We start from the raw sequence: 17,532 nt of genomic DNA on the forward strand, positions 1-17,532 counted from the left end.
AATTAGACATAAATATACATGATTAAATACCAACAAGGACATAGTCATTCTGATCCCCCGCCAATGGAGATATCAAAGCTGAAGTAAGTTTGATTGTGGAGACTTATGTGTATGAAAAAACCAGGAAAAGGGAAGTTGAGCTAAAGAAAGATGGAGTATAATTCAAGTAGAGCGGGGCTGCAATTGTTGAATCAGGTATACAGCCTTGACATTTATATTAGACTATATACACAAAGATGGGTGTTTTGCAAAGTAACATTTACCATTTACCATGATATTTTCAGCAATGTTTCCATGGTAACGGAAAAAGTGCAAAAAATGAAAACCTAAAAATAGCAAAAGGTACTACTAGACCATAAACAGAAAGTGTCTATGAAGTTTTGTGGAAATATCTCTGCTGGTTTTAGAGTTATGCTCCGGAAATGAACCAGCTACAAAAATATGATATTTTCAGCAATGTTTCTATGGTTACAGAAAAAAGCACAAAAAGTGAAAACCTAAAAATAGCAAAAGGCACTACTAGACCATAAGAACAATGTGTCTATGAAGTTTCATGGAAATATCTCTGCTGGTTTTAGAGTTGTGCTCCGGAAACGATTCTTACACAAAAATCTGCCATTTTCAGCAATGTTTCCATGGTTACAGAAAAAAGTACAAAAAGTGAAAACCTTAAAATAGCAAAAGGCACTACTAGACCATAAGATCAATGTGTCTATGAAGTTTCGTGGAAATATCTCTTCTGGTTTTAGAGTTATGCTCCGGAAACGAACCTGGTACAAAAATATGATATTTTCAGCAATGTTTCCATGGTTACGGAAAAAATGCTAAAAATGAAAACCTGAAAATAGCAAAAGGCACTACTAGACCATAAGACCAATGTGTGTATGAAGTTTCGTGGAAATATCTCTACTGGTTTTAGAGTTATGCTCCGGAAACAATTCGTATGGACGGACAGACGGACGGACGGAACCCATTTGTATATCCCCCGCCAACTTCGTTGGGCGGGGGATAATTATTGTTCGAATGATGAGTATCATTTATGCTCTGCCGGCGGTGGAAAATCTTTAATCAATGTAAGGATTGGGGTTATGTCCCCTATACCACTCAAACTAGTTCACAGGTTTGTCAGATTTCTTGTTAATGATGAATGAAGTGACTATATGTTTTGATTATGTTCTGAACAAGAAATGCATACTGGTAGAAGACTGGAAGCGAATTGTTCTTCAGTGTTTCTGATTTTAATCCTTCAAAATCTTAAATCCATTTTCAATCACCCAACTTTTGATTTTTCTTGAAATCTGTATCTGCTCACTACCAGGTATGGAACTCAATCCTCATGGATACTGAAGTTACTGTATTTGACCCAATAAGCGCCCATGTCCCTATAAGCGCCCCTCCCCCTTTTTGAGGCCTCAATTTCAATTGCCCAGGCATAAATAAGGACCAAAATTACATAAAACTGTATTGATTTGCAATAATTTTGACTTATTAGCACCTTTTCATTTTTATTAATTTTTTATGCGCCCTGGGCGCTTATTGGGTCGAATACAGTATATACCATTTTGTGTTCAGATTCAAACATATTTTATGGCATTTCCGATACATCTGAATTAGTATAATAAAATTGTTCTAGAAAATTTAAAGAAGGAATGTAAAAAAAATATTCATTTGCACCGACTTATATATCTCTTGCATTTTCCATATGACTTCTCAAATTCTAAGTATATGTGGTTGAATATGAATTTTACACTTGAATACAATGTACAAGAATAAAGTAGGTAGTTCAATGATTAAAGTTAATGAAGTTGCAACAAGATTCTCAATTGCACAATGGGGTTGTTACATTCACAGACAGATAAGATTCTATATCAGAGTTTTCGTCACTCATCCTATATTATAATCACTCAAACAAATCACGGTATAAATAGATAGAGAAATAACATAGTAATTCAGTTAGAGTTATCTGCCCTTACAGGTAAGTATCGATTGTGACGTCACTGGTCCTGAGTAATTTTAGGTCTTTTTCTTTGAAAAAAAGTTTCAATATGCTCATATTAAAACACACAATACAGTAATTGATATTCACGAGACAAAAAATCCAACATATGCTATATAATTACGGTTTGATAAATGGTAATTTAACTTTGGTTTGGTTTTGTTTATTTAACATTCTATTAACAGCCAGGTTCATTTAAGGACAAATCAGGTTTGTTGGTGGAGGAAAGCAAGAGTACTCGGAGAAAAACCACCGATCAGTGGTCAGTACCATGCAACTGCCCCACATGGAATTTGAACTCGCAACCTAGGTGGAAGGCTTGTGGTAATATGTCAGGACATCTTAACCACTCTGCCACCGCTGTTCCATAAATCAAAGCACGGCATGACAATCAATACCTACCCACTGAGGGGCAGATAACTCTGTAATATACAAGTACAGAATAATGTAGTTCAGGCCAATAGCATTGAAGATTCATGAAGATTATAAAACATATACTGTTAGTAAGTAATAATTAATGAAACAGACTATAGATATATGATAATTAGTAAATATGAGAAAAATATATACATCCCATATTCAAATAATATTATTTATGAGAAAAATATACACATCCTATAATGTTGTTTGCGAAAAAACATCTATCCCATAATATCATTTATGAGAAAAAAATATCTATCCCATAACATGATTTATGAGATAAATATCTATCCCATAATATTATTTATGAGAAAAATATCTATCCAATAATATTATTTATGAGAAAAATATCTATCCCATAATATTATTCACAATCAATACAAACAAGTAACAGGTATCAATTTTATAGCAGGAAATAATTATCATCATTACCTGAAGAACTAACAGAACAAGATTTTGAAATAATAAATGCAACTGTTCTCATAATAATTTGTTAATAGCATCTCCTACAGAATAAAAATTCCATACAGACAGAAAAATCTGAATACTATATATTTTTTTTCAATCTTTAAACAAGTAAACAAGCCATATATGGTCTGCTTTATGAACATGTAAGAATCTGACGATGGTTTATGTCAGATAACCATAAAAAAGATAATATATATACCATAATCAGGTATTATGAAACAGGTCATAGATATCAACAGAAAAATGAGCATTTTCAAAACAGGCTAAAGACATCAGTAAGGAATAATTACAAAAAAGGATATAACAATTCCATGATTTAAGAAAAAGACCATAGACATCAGTAACAGTTTTCTCATTTCACAGAAGCTTCACAATCACTAGTTCAGGAAAATCACTCGATTTCCATGGAAGAAACTTAACAATATAAAATAACATATAACTAATTTGTTCACAACCTTCTTGTTGTTAATCATATACATGACACAACCTTTTCACAATAAGAAACGTCTTTCTCTCCTTTGACAATCAAAAGTAGACAAACTCTTCAAGAAAAAAATAGCTAGTTCTTATATAATATATTAGCAAACATTAATATAATTATAATTGAACACTTGAAATTATAACTGAACACTTGAGAAGTAGATTGCAGTTTCATTTAATGACACAACAAAATTTATTTCTATATGTATTTTACATCCATTCCCCTTCCTAGACAACATATCTGGGTAAACAAGCGATACATGATCTTTAAATCAAAACATAGCGTTTGGAAATCTCCACGCTGAACTTTGTAATAAACTTGTATGTTTGTACTATTGAATCTTATCATCAGTAATGGTTTTCTGTTTCCAAAAAAAGAATGAAAACTCAATATTGTATTTGCTTTTCATTAAATAAGGCATCAACAGAAAGGATAACAAAAGTTTTTGGTTCCTTTGAAGTCAAATACAGGAATATCAACCAGAGAAATCAAATTCTGTAACAAAATAGCAAATACAAGATTTTATCAAATCTATTGAATCCAGCTTTTTTCTTTGCCATATATATTATTTTTCAGAAAAAATAGTTAGAGAAAAAAATAATTGTAGACAGAAAACTATGTACTTCTTGATTAGGCTCAAGGGGGGACTCCTTATAATCCTAAATTATTTATTATTTGATGTATTAACATGCACATCCTCCCCCCTCATTGGCCTCGTCCATCTCATATTTGCCGTGTCGTCCGTGACCGTTACGAGCTCCAGGTAGTTGTGACTTGTCTATACATTGTTCCATTCGTATCATTACCATATCTAGTAAACATTCCATCGCCTTGGCAACGTTTTGGCCCGTTGCTGCACTTGTCTCAAAATATGGAAGCCTGCAGAAATATCACAAACAAATTACATGTATTCTACATCTGTGTATTACAGAGTTAGCTCCCTTGCCGATAGGTATTGATTGTTTGCGAGCCTAACTTCGTAAGTCTTATTTAGCGAAAATGATTCTAGTTTTGCTCACAAAATAATGACATCAAAATGGATACCATCCGCGCAAGGGAGCTTGATGCTAGTTTCGCTCACAAAATAATGACATCAAATGGATACCTACACGCAAGGGAGCTAACTCCGCAATATGCAAAGATGGAATAACTCCATCAGCACATAAAATGTACATCTGCCCTAGGTTGTTATCTATTATTAACATATATCGTTCTACAACTTACATCTGAAAAAATCTGTTTACTAAGGTTTCTTTCTTCCAATTTTCAAACTTTTTTTCCACAATGACAATTTTTAACTATTTTTCTAAGGCTCCAGGTACTCGTGTTGATTTTATTCATGACAGAAAAGACATTTTTGCAGCTTGAAAAATAAATATAGTCAAGTACATCCATGGTCCCTCAAAAAGGACTTTTACTTAGTATCTTTTTCTAAACATGACAAAAAAGCTTTGAAAGTTGCTAGTTTTTAATGCCTTATTACCCGAATTTTTCAGCAGTTTCCCGAGCCCGTTCCTCCGACACCGATCTATGATCCTCGAGGTCGGCCTTGTTCCCGCATAACACGATGTCTGGGTTCTCACAGTACGCATGTGTTTGTAACTGTGACAACCAGTTACGGATGTTAGTGAAAGATGTCTCACTTGTCAAGTCGAACAGGAGGAGGAAGCCCATCGCATCGCGGAAAAACGCTGTTGTCAAGCTCCGAAATCTGAACAAATAAGAGAAATAGTAGTTTGTCAAAGACATTACATGTATACCCAACAAATTAAAATCAAAGAAAGTATTAATTTTGCTGGTTACAATCTCCATCTCATTAAAGCATGTATCTTGTAATTAACAGCCTTATAATATGTTGACCTTACTGTAATTTATAGTTACTATATATATACTTAGCTACATCTTTGAAGCACTAAATCATGTACAGTGCTAAATCATGTACAGTGCTAAATCATGTACAGTACTAAATCATGTACAGTACTAAATCATGTACAGTGCTAAATCATGTACAGTACTAAATCATGTACAGTGCTAAATCATGTACAGTACTAAATCATGTACAGTACTAAATCATGTACAGTGCTAAATCATGTACAGTGCTAAATCATGTACAGTGCTAAATCATGTACAGTACTAAATCATGTACAGTGCTAAATCATGTACAGCGCTCAATCATGTACAGTGCTAAATCATGTGCTAAATTTTGTATTTCTGGCATTGAACCACCAAATTGCGCTAATTTATCTTTGTGCTAATAAATCATACATTTTAACTTATGTATAAAGGACACCCAGGAGACAAGGCTAAAGTGTCCTTTATAGAGAGGTGTCCTTTATATAGAGGTTTTGACGAGTTATGTCCCCTGAGCGGTTCAACCTAAGCAATCTTTCCATACACAAATACATGTATTTGTCTCATTTTCTTTTTCATTTGGTTCATTTTGGAATAAATGAATAGTAACATAATTATTATTTAAAGGAATATGTACAGTACATATGTATATTTAATTGTAATTAATTTACAGTTTTCCACATTAAATAAATATGTTTAAGGTACATATGATTCGAGTATAAAACTATTAGTGAAAACTTCCAAACAAACATAAACAACATGGGACATTGATTCATAAATATACAAATACATCCTACAGCATTAAAAGATCATCATTGAACGTGTCAAGTGAAATTTACAATGAGTAACTGTCACAATAAAAGGAAATCATGTCAGTGGAAGACAGGTTAAGATCTATGGTTTTTATTTTCAAAGGAAAAGACTTATGCCTGCTGTTTATTTCATTTGACATTTGTCAATAAAGATGTTTACCAGTAGGTTACTTGAGGGGGGCGGAGGGAGGAGAGGGAGGGTGTGTGTATGTGGACATTTTCATACCTTTCCTGTCCAGCAGTGTCCCATAGCTGTAGGTGTACCCTCTGACTGCGGCCAATCGACCCATCAACACCTGGTATCCTGTGTACCTGTATAAATAAGGTTATACTGTATTAACACACCAACCAGCAATGTCTGTGTACTAACACTGTATAAACACACCAACCAGCAATGTCTGTGTACTAACACTGTATAAAACACACCAACCAGCAATGTCTGTGTACTAACACTGTATAAACACACCAACCAGCAATGTCTGTGTACTAACACTGTATAAACACACCAACCAGCAATGTCTGTGTACTAACACTGTATAAACACACCAACCAGCAATGTCTGTGTAACTAACACTGTATAAACACACCAACCAGCAATGTCTGTGTACTAACACAGTATAAACACACCAACCAGCAATGTCTGTGTACTAACACTGTATAAACACACCAACCAGTAATGTCTGTGTACTAACACTGTATAAACACACCAACCAGTAATGTCTGTGTACTAACACTGTATAAACACACCAACCAGTAATGTCTGTGTACTAACACTGTATAAACACACCAACCAGCAATGTCTGTGTACTAACACTGTATAAACACACCAACCAGTAATGTCTGTGTACTAACACTGTATAAACACACCAACCAGTAATGTCTGTGTACTAACACTGTATAAACACACCAACCAGTAATGTCTGTGTACTAACACTGTATAAACACACCAACCAGTAATGTCTGTGTACTAACACTGTATAAACACACCAACCAGTAATGTCTGTGTACTAACACTGTATAAACACACCAACCAGCAATGTCTGTGTACTAACACTGTATAAAACACACCAACCAGTAATGTCTGTACTAACACTGTATAAACATACCAACCAGTAATGTCTGTGTACTAACACTGTATAAACACACCAACCAGTAATGTCTGTACTAACACTGTATAAAACACACCAACCAGCAATGTCTGTGTACTAACACTGTATAAAACACACCAACCAGCAATGTCTGTGTACTAACACTGTATAAACACACCAACCAGCAATGTCTGTGTACTAACACTGTATAAAACACACCAACCAGTAATGTCTGTGTACTAACACTGTATGGACATACCAACCAGCAATGTCTGTGTACTAACACTGTATAAACACACCAACCAGTAATGTCTGTGTACTAACACTGTATAAACACACCAACCAGTAATGTCTGTGTACTAACACTGTATAAACACACCAACCAGCAATGTCTGTGTACTAACACTGTATAAAACACACCAACCAGCAATGTCTGTGTACTAACACTGTATAAACACACCAACCAGCAATGTCTGTGTACTAACACTGTATAAACACACCAACCAACAATGTCAGTGTAATAATAGTAGGGCTGAAACGATTAGTCGAATAATCGGAGGCGATTAGATTAATGAAGCTAATTGCTGATAATCGATTAAAGATTTTATTAATCGTTAATCGTAACATGCATAGCCAGTGCATTGTAAGCCATTCCGACTGGAGTTTCATCTCTTTATGTACATGTTTTGAACTCAACAAAGCATATATGATGTGAGAAATACTTGTTAAATTACGTCTCTGTGGAAGTTAAAGTCATTAATCAATGAAAAAGTGGATGTCATGAGAAAGCTTGCAACACGCTGTTCGCCAATTTTCACTAGCGATCGACTCCATGTTGTTACGTCACGGAGGCCTAATCGCCGCCGGGACGCTCGGGAGCGGAAGGAGCAGTAATCTTGAACATTTAAAATTTACTATTGCATGTGTTTATCATATAAAAAGAATGTTTTTGTTCATATTCTAATTGAATATAAGAGTTGTTGATTTATTTCATTTTTTTGATCACGGAAATAAAAAAGTTCATTGACGAAAATTTGGTCATGTCGCTCCGTGGCGACCAGATTTGGTTGATTAGTCGTACGTGTGAAGGTCACGTCAAAACAGCGGGTTAGCAGACTTGATTTAAACGATGTTACGGAAGACAATACAGGAACGGAATTCAGAGCTTATTTGGGATAAAATACGTTTGTTTTGTCAATAAATCTATTCTTATTTGTTGGTAGGCTTATATTATATAAGGCATGTCCTCTGTCATATTATACGGTAGGTGTTATTATTAGTTGATGACAAAACATGGCGGACGTTTTCAGTAGTCAGTAGTGAAACAATATAGTTGCCTTCAATTCAAACGATTAATCGATTAGTAATCGATTACATGTGACCGAATAATCGAATACAAAAATTACTAATCGTTTCAGCCCTAACTATATCTGTATAAACACACCAACCAGTAATGTCTGTGTACTAACACTGTATAAACACACCAACCAGCAATGTCTGTGTACTAACACTGTATAAAACACACCAACCAGTAATGTCTGTGTACTAACACTGTATAAACATACCAACCAGCAATGTCTGTGTACTAACACTGTATAAACACACCAACCAGTAATGTCTGTGTACTAACACTGTATAAACATACCAACCAGTAATGTCTGTGTACTAACACTGTATAAACACACCAACCAGCAATGTCTGTGTACTAACACTGTATAAACACACCAACCAGTAATGTCTGTGTACTAACACTGTATAAACACACCAACCAGTAATGTCTGTACTGTAAAACAACATAAGTCTGTACTAACACTGTATAAACACACCAACCAGTAATGTCTGTGTACTAACACTGTATAAACACACCAACCAGCAATGTCTGTGTACTAACACTGTATAAAACACACCAACCAGCAATGTCTGTGTACTAACACTGTATAAAACACACCAACCAGTAATGTCTGTGTACTAACACTGTATAAACACACCAACCAGCAATGTCTGTGTACTAACACTGTATAAACACACCAACCAGCAATGTCTGTGTACTAACACTGTATAAAACACACCAACCAGCAATGTCTGTGTACTAACACTGTATAAACACACCAACCAGTAATGTCTGTGTACTAACACTGTATAAACACACCAACCAGTAATGTCTGTGTACTAACACTGTATAAACACACCAACCAGTAATGTCTGTGTACTAACACTGTATAAACACACCAACCAGTAATGTCTGTGTACTAACACTGTATAAACACACCAACCAGCAATGTTTGTGTACGAACACTGTATAAACACAGCAACTAGCAATGTCTGTGTACTAACACTGTATAAACACACCAACCAGCAATGTCTGTGTACTAACACTGTATAAACACACCAACCAGCAATGTCTGTGTACTAACACTGTATAAACACACCAACCAGCAATGTCTGTGTACTAACACTGTATAAACATACCAACCAGCAATGTCTGTGTACTAACAGGCAGAGTCATGTAGATGATACACCAGTAACTACTTAGAACTGTCGCCAGAGTGGACGACTAATACCCCAACTACACAAATTAAGTAATAACTTCATCAATAGGGGACATTGCAGACCCCTATACACTTTATGCAACTCCCCTTTATGTCAGGGTTCTGTGTACCAAATTCTTTTAAAAATCTGTCGAGTAGTTTAGGAGGAGTTTACCGGAAAAAGTTGTGTGTACAGACAGACAGACAGACAACCTGATTAGAATATAACCCCCCCCTTAAGTATGTTGCAGGATTAATTAGAAATGCTAAGGACACATTTAGACTCTTCCAAATCAAGGAATAGAATAGTCCACTATGAAAATTCAGGGGTTAATGAGTTAATTATCCTTCAATATTAGTTACATTGATATAAAGACACAGGATGGGACAGACCTCTAAAATAATGTACCCTCATGAACATGTCATAGCGAGGGGCATAAAGAAATTAACTGAGTTATGGTACAGAGACCATCTCTACCAGACTGCAACTACTTAGTCTTAGATGTAACAGAGCAAGGGAGACAACTCTGTTATACTTAACCACATGGCCTAAATAACATAAATTAGGTAAGTTTTACCACTTAGACTTGAGAAGACATCTCAGATTAGTCAGTTAAATGTATTTATTTCCACTATAAATCATTTCTCTTTGATCATTACTTGTAAATACAAACAGCAGTAAACTTACGACGCGTTTCTCCCTGAAGTCGATACCGACAGTGGATATAAACCTCGAGTTGAACTGCTGGTCAGTATACTGGTACAGGAAACTGGTCTTCCCTACTCCAGAGTCACCTGTAATGGGAGAAGGTATTATAGTTATGGTCTGTATACTGGTACAGGAAACTCCCTACTCCAGAGTCACCTGTAATGGGAGAAGGTATTATAGTTATGGTCTGTATACTGGTACAGGAAACTCCCTACTCCAGAGTCACCTGTAATGGGAGAAGGTATTATAATTATGGTCTGTATACTGGTACAGGAAACTCCCTACTCCAGAGTCACCTGTAATGGGAGAAGGTATTATAATTATGGTCTGTATACTGGTACAGGAAACTCCCTACTCCAGAGTCACCTGTAATGGGAGAAGGTATTATAATTATGGTCTGTATACTGGTACAGGAAACTCCCTACTCCAGAGTCACCTGTAATGGGAGAAGGTATTATAATTATGGTCTGTATACTGGTACAGGAAACTCCCTACTCCAGAGTCACCTGTAATGGGAGAAGGTATTATAATTATGGTCAGTATACTGGTACAGGAAACTCCCTACTCCAGAGTCACCTATAATGGGAGAAGGTATTATAATTATGGTTTGTGTACTGGTACAGGAAACTCCCTACTCCAGAGTCACCTGTAATGGGAGAAGGTATTATAATTATGGTCTGTATACTGGTACAGGAAACTCCCTACTCCAGAGTCACCTGTAATGGGAGAAGGTATTATAATTATGGTCTGTATACTGGTACAGGAAACTCCCTACTCCAGAGTCACCTGTAATGGGAGAAGGTATTATAATTATGGTCTGTATACTGGTACAGGAAACTCCCTACTCCAGAGTCACCTGTAATGGGAGAAGGTATTATAATTATGGTCTGTATACTGGTACAGGAAACTCCCTACTCCAGAGTCACCTGTAATGGGAGAAGGTATTATAATTATGGTCTGTATACTGGTACAGGAAACTCCCTACTCCAGAGTCACCTGTAATGGGAGAAGGTATTATAATTATGGTCTGTATACTGGTACAGGAAACTCCCTACTCCAGAGTCACCTGTAATGGGAGAAGGTATTATAATTATGGTCTGTATACTGGTACAGGAAACTCCCTACTCCAGAGTCACCTGTAATGGGAGAAGGTATTATAATTATGGTCTGTATACTGGTACAGGAAACTCCCTACTCCAGAGTCACCTGTAATGGGAGAAGGTATTATAATTATGGTCTGTATACTGGTACAGGAAACTCCCTACTCCAGAGTCACCTGTAATGGGAGAAGGTATTATAATTATGGTCTGTATACTGGTACAGGAAACTCCCTACTCCAGAGTCACCTGTAATGGGAGAAGGTATTATAATTATGGTCTGTATACTGGTACAGGAAACTCCCTACTCCAGAGTCACCTGTAATGGGAGAAGGTATTATAATTATGGTCTGTATACTGGTACAGGAAACTCCCTACTCCAGAGTCACCTGTAATGGGAGAAGGTATTATAATTATGGTCTGTATACTGGTACAGGAAACTCCCTACTCCAGAGTCACCTGTAATGGGAGAAGGTATTATAATTATGGTCTGTATACTGGTACAGGAAACTCCCTACTCCAGAGTCACCTGTAATGGGAGAAGGTATTATAATTATGGTCTGTATACTGGTACAGGAAACTCCCTACTCCAGAGTCACCTGTAATGGGAGAAGGTATTATAATTATGGTCTGTATACTGGTACAGGAAACTCCCTACTCCAGAGTCACCTGTAATGGGAGAAGGTATTATAATTATGGTTTGTGTACTGGTACGGGAAACTCCCTACTCCAGAGTCACCTGTAATGGGAGAAGGTATTATAATTATGGTCTGTATACTGGTACAGGAAACTCCCTACTCCAGAGTCACCTGTAATGGGAGAGGGTATTATAATTATGGTCTGTATACTGGTACAGGAAACTCCCTACTCCAGAGTCACCTGTAATGGGAGAAGGTATTATAATTATGGTCTGTATACTGGTACAGGAAACTCCCTACTCCAGAGTCACCTGTAATGGGAGAAGGTATTATAATTATGGTCTGTATACTGGTACAGGAAACTCCCTACTCCAGAGTCACCTGTAATGGGAGAAGGTATTATAATTATGGTCTGTATACTGGTACAGGAAACTCCCTACTCCAGAGTCACCTGTAATGGGAGAAGGTATTATAATTATGGTCTGTATACTGGTACAGGAAACTCCCTACTCCAGAGTCACCTGTAATGGGAGAAGGTATTATAATTATGGTCTGTATACTGGTACAGGAAACTCCCTACTCCAGAGTCACCTGTAATGGGAGAAGGTATTATAATTATGGTCTGTATACTGGTACAGGAAACTCCCTACTCCAGAGTCACCTGTAATGGGAGAAGGTATTATAATTATGGTCTGTATACTGGTACAGGAAACTCCCTACTCCAGAGTCACCTGTAATGGGAGAAGGTATTATAATTATGGTCTGTATACTGGTACAGGAAACTCCCTACTCCAGAGTCACCTGTAATGGGAGAAGGTATTATAATTATGGTCTGTATACTGGTACAGGAAACTCCCTACTCCAGAGTCACCTGTAATGGGAGAAGGTATTATAATTATGGTCTGTATACTGGTACAGGAAACTCCCTACTCCAGAGTCACCTGTAATGGGAGAAGGTATTATAATTATGGTCTGTATACTGGTACAGGAAACTCCCTACTCCAGAGTCACCTGTAATGGGAGAAGGTATTATAATTATGGTCTGTATACTGGTACAGGAAACTCCCTACTCCAGAGTCACCTGTAATGGGAGAAGGTATTATAATTATGGTCTGTATACTGGTACAGGAAACTCCCTACTCCAGAGTCACCTGTAATGGGAGAAGGTATTATAATTATGGTCTGTATACTGGTACAGACAGGAAACTCCCTACTCCAGAGTCACCTGTAATGGGAGAAGGTATTATAATTATGGTCTGTATACTGGTACAGGAAACTCCCTACTCCAGAGTCACCTGTAATGGGAGAAGGTATTATAATTATGGTCTGTATACTGGTACAGGAAACTCCCTACTCCAGAGTCACCTGTAATGGGAGAAGGTATTATAATTATGGTCTGTATACTGGTACAGGAAACTCCCTACTCCAGAGTCACCTGTAATGGGAGAAGGTATTATAATTATGGTCTGTATACTGGTACAGGAAACTCCCTACTCCAGAGTCACCTGTAATGGGAGAAGGTATTATAATTATGGTCTGTATACTGGTACAGGAAACTCCCTACTCCAGAGTCACCTGTAATGGGAGAAGGTATTATAATTATGGTCTGTATACTGGTACAGGAAACTCCCTACTCCAGAGTCACCTGTAATGGGAGAAGGTATTATAATTATGGTCTGTATACTGGTACAGGAAACTCCCTACTCCAGAGTCACCTGTAATGGGAGAAGGTATTATAATTATGGTCTGTATACTGGTACAGGAAACTCCCTACTCCAGAGTCACCTGTAATGGGAGAAGGTATTATAATTATGGTCTGTATACTGGTACAGGAAACTCCCTACTCCAGAGTCACCTGTAATGGGAGAAGGTATTATAATTATGGTCTGTATACTGGTACAGGAAACTCCCTACTCCAGAGTCACCTGTAATGGGAGAAGGTATTATAATTATGGTCTGTATACTGGTACAGGAAACTCCCTACTCCAGAGTCACCTGTAATGGGAGAAGGTATTATAATTATGGTCTGTATACTGGTACAGGAAACTCCCTACTCCAGAGTCACCTGTAATGGGAGAAGGTATTATAATTATGGTCTGTATACTGGTACAGGAAACTCCCTACTCCAGAGTCACCTGTAATGGGAGAAGGTATTATAATTATGGTCTGTATACTGGTACAGGAAACTCCCTACTCCAGAGTCACCTGTAATGGGAGAAGGTATTATAATTATGGTCTGTATACTGGTACAGGAAACTCCCTACTCCAGAGTCACCTGTAATGGGAGAAGGTATTATAATTATGGTCTGTATACTGGTACAGGAAACTCCCTACTCCAGAGTCACCTGTAATGGGAGAAGGTATTATAATTATGGTCTGTATACTGGTACAGGAAACTCCCTACTCCAGAGTCACCTGTAATGGGAGAAGGTATTATAATTATGGTCTGTATACTGGTACAGGAAACTGGTCTTCCCTACTCCAGAAGTCACCTGTAATGGGAGAAGGTATTATAATTATGGTCTGTATACTGGTACAGGAAACTCCCTACTCCAGAGTCACCTGTAATGGGAGAAGGTATTATAATTATGGTCTGTATACTGGTACAGGAAACTCCCTACTCCAGAGTCACCTGTAATGGGAGAGGGTATTATAATTATGGTTTGTGTACTGGTACGGGAAACTCCCTACTCAAGAGTCACCTGTAATGGGAGAAGGTATTATAATTATGGTCTGTATACTGGTACAGGAAACTCCCTACTCCAGAGTCACCTGTAATGGGAGAAGGTATTATAGTTATAGATAGTTACATCAGCAATTAAAATTGAAAATTGTACTGTATGAGTACAATAGTTTTTACCTATCGTATTTCACCGCAAATAACACCCCTTATTTGTACATGTACCACTTATAGATTTGAGACATCCTTATTTGTACATGTACCACTTATAGATTTGAGACATCCTTATTTGTACATGTACCACTTATAGATTTGAGACATCCTAATTTGTACATGTACTACTTATAGATTTGAGACATCCTTATTTGTACATGTACTACTTATAGATTTGAGACATCCTAATTTGTACATGTACCACTTATATATTTGAGACATCCTTATTTGTACATGTACCACTTATAGATTTGAGACATCCTAATTTGTACATGTACCACTTATATATTTGAGACATCCTTATTTGTACATGTACCACCTATAGATTTGAGATGTCCTTATTTGTACATGTACCACCTATAGATTCGAGATGTCCTTATTTGTACATGTACCACTTATAGATTTGAGACGTCCTTATTTGTACATGATAAATATAGGTCTTGTAAAATTGATAAACTGTGACATAAAATACTGTAATAATGTTCTTATCTTAGCACAGTCAAATTTAAACATAACTGCAAAATATTGTTATTTATGATTTATTCTCGAGGATATGCAATAGTGAAATCAAATGGTTTAACACCAGAAATACTCTTTTATTTTCTCTCCATAATTTAGGGATGTACATGAATTAGCGTTACAAAAGCAGTGTAAAAAGTAAAACTACCACTAAAATAAGCATGTTAAAAATATTTTCAAACAATTGTCCTTCCGAGGGAGAAACTATCTAATCAAAGCAATTTAATGAATTAGCGCTACAAAAACAGGGTAAAAAGTAAAATTACTACTAAAATAAGCATGTTAAACATATTTTCAAACAATTCAAAACTATATATTTAAAGCAATATAGCATACATTACAATTTTTAAAAAAGATGCTTAATATGGGAGCAATGACAACTTGCAGGCTACTGGAGTATTTTTGATGACATATTTTGGCTCTTCTTAATCAAAGACTTGACCTGCATGTCCATTATGAAATGTTAGGGATGAATGATCCTAAATCCTAACCGGTGTGAGATTTATTTGACCCTTATTTGACATGACAAACGGATACATATGAGAAATATATGTCACAGTTTTACTTAACGCGACCATCAACACATTCTCCCTATAGACTTGGTCACATTCGTCAAGCATCTTGCGAGTGACTGTTAATGGCCTGATTGTGTGGTCAGCAGATAAATGACCACTGAGAATTTAATCCGTTTATTGTCTCCTCAGTGCTGCTGTCAGTCGTAATGAAAGAAAACATCGCGGATTGGAAATCACTTACTTTCCATTTCCGTCACCATCCATTACTGGCCTTTTTGTTTGATGCTACGTCAACGTCCGATATTGGTAGATATTGGCAGATATTGGCGGTCATAACAAAGACCAACATTTACATCCATTTACATAACAGATAAAAATGTTAGGGTGCTACATTAGGAAGTGTGATTAAATATATAAGCTTCCCAGGCAGAATCAATTGGATGATTAACTCATTCACACCTAAAAACTCATTTAAACTCTTCTAAATCAAAGACAAGGCAAGTCCATTATGAAATTTCAGGGATGAATGTGTAAAGTTGAACCTTTTTATTTGTTACAGGAAGAACCCATATAATTTGAAGACCTTGTTTAATTTGAAGAGGCTTTTGGTCCTTTCCCCATTTTTATGCATAGATTATTATTTAAATCTGAAGACGCTGTTTAATTTGAAGAGGTTTTTGGCCCTTTCCCACTTTTGAAGAATGAAATATCTTTAATGTTATCTTTATAAGATGATGGTGCATTGCTAGTGTTTTATGAATTGATTGTGGTATTCTAGTTGTTGAGGTTAGACCAAAAAAAAACCTATTTATCAACGATAATTTAATCCATAAGATGGAACAGCAATTTTGACAGACATAATCAGTTGACATGTCCAACATTAGTGACGTCATATTTGATGATGATCAGCTGACGTGTCCAACATTAGTGACGTCATATTTGATGATGATCAGCTGACGTGTCCAACATTAGTGACGTCATATTTGATGATGATCAGCTGACGTGTCCAACATTAGTGACGTCCATATTTGATGGTGACGTCATATTTGATGATGATCAGCTGACGTGTCCAACATTAGTGACGTCATATTTGATGATGATCAGCTGACGTGTCCAACATTATATGTCCAACATCATAATGGTCATGTTTTGGATGCCAATAATATCACTAAAGACTTCACTTTAGCTTGGTTAGTTAATATAATATTAATTTATATTCAGATTTTCAGAAAATTTAGTGTGCATGCTGTAAAAAACCAGTCAATTTTAAACATGGCAATACATTCTTAATAATTTCTTTTCATTTATTTATAGCTAACATAGATTGACATGAGCGTTTGAGATAGAGGTATTTACCCAGAGCCAGGAACTTGATGAGATAGTCGTACTCCGAGGCGTTAGTGGCACCCGAGTGGGTGGGCGTAGAATCTCCCATCTGTGGTTACCTAGCAACAGAAAACAACGGTGATAAGTAAATAATGAATAGCAAATATGTTTTGTTACATCAGGAAATAGAA

The 17,532-nt window shown here is 36.4% G+C and overlaps 1 protein-coding gene across 1 annotated transcript; it reads right to left on the reverse strand.

Moving 5' to 3' along the window:
• Positions 1-274: 274 nt before the first annotated feature.
• LOC138305535 (ras-related protein Rab-27A-like) lies at positions 275-17,455 on the reverse strand. Its single transcript, XM_069245805.1, has 5 exons — positions 17,372-17,455; positions 10,333-10,439; positions 6,255-6,340; positions 4,849-5,076; positions 275-4,244 (listed from the first exon to the last, which is right to left on the reverse strand). Exons 1-5 carry the CDS (start codon positions 17,448-17,450, stop codon positions 4,049-4,051), a joined length of 696 nt encoding a protein of 231 aa, XP_069101906.1. The 5' UTR covers positions 17,451-17,455; the 3' UTR covers positions 275-4,048.
• Positions 17,456-17,532: the final 77 nt, after the last annotated feature.

This window comes from Argopecten irradians, chromosome 13 (assembly GCF_041381155.1).
Source record: "Argopecten irradians isolate NY chromosome 13, Ai_NY, whole genome shotgun sequence".
NCBI classification, from domain to species: domain Eukaryota; kingdom Metazoa; phylum Mollusca; class Bivalvia; order Pectinida; family Pectinidae; genus Argopecten; species Argopecten irradians.

What these genes read in the sequence shown, in the direction of transcription:
- LOC138305535 (XM_069245805.1), bottom strand. Translation starts at nt 17,450, where the DNA reads ATGGGAGATTCTACGCCCACCCACTCGGGTGCCACTAACGCCTCGGAG. An exon ending in CATCAAGTTCCTGGCTCTGG is followed by an intron (nt 10,440 to 17,371) that starts GTAAATACCTCT and finishes CTCCCATTACAG; the next exon opens with GTGACTCTGGAGTAGGGAAG. An exon ending in ACTTCAGGGAGAAACGCGTC is followed by an intron (nt 6,341 to 10,332) that starts GTAAGTTTACTG and finishes TTATTTATACAG; the next exon opens with GTACACAGGATACCAGGTGT.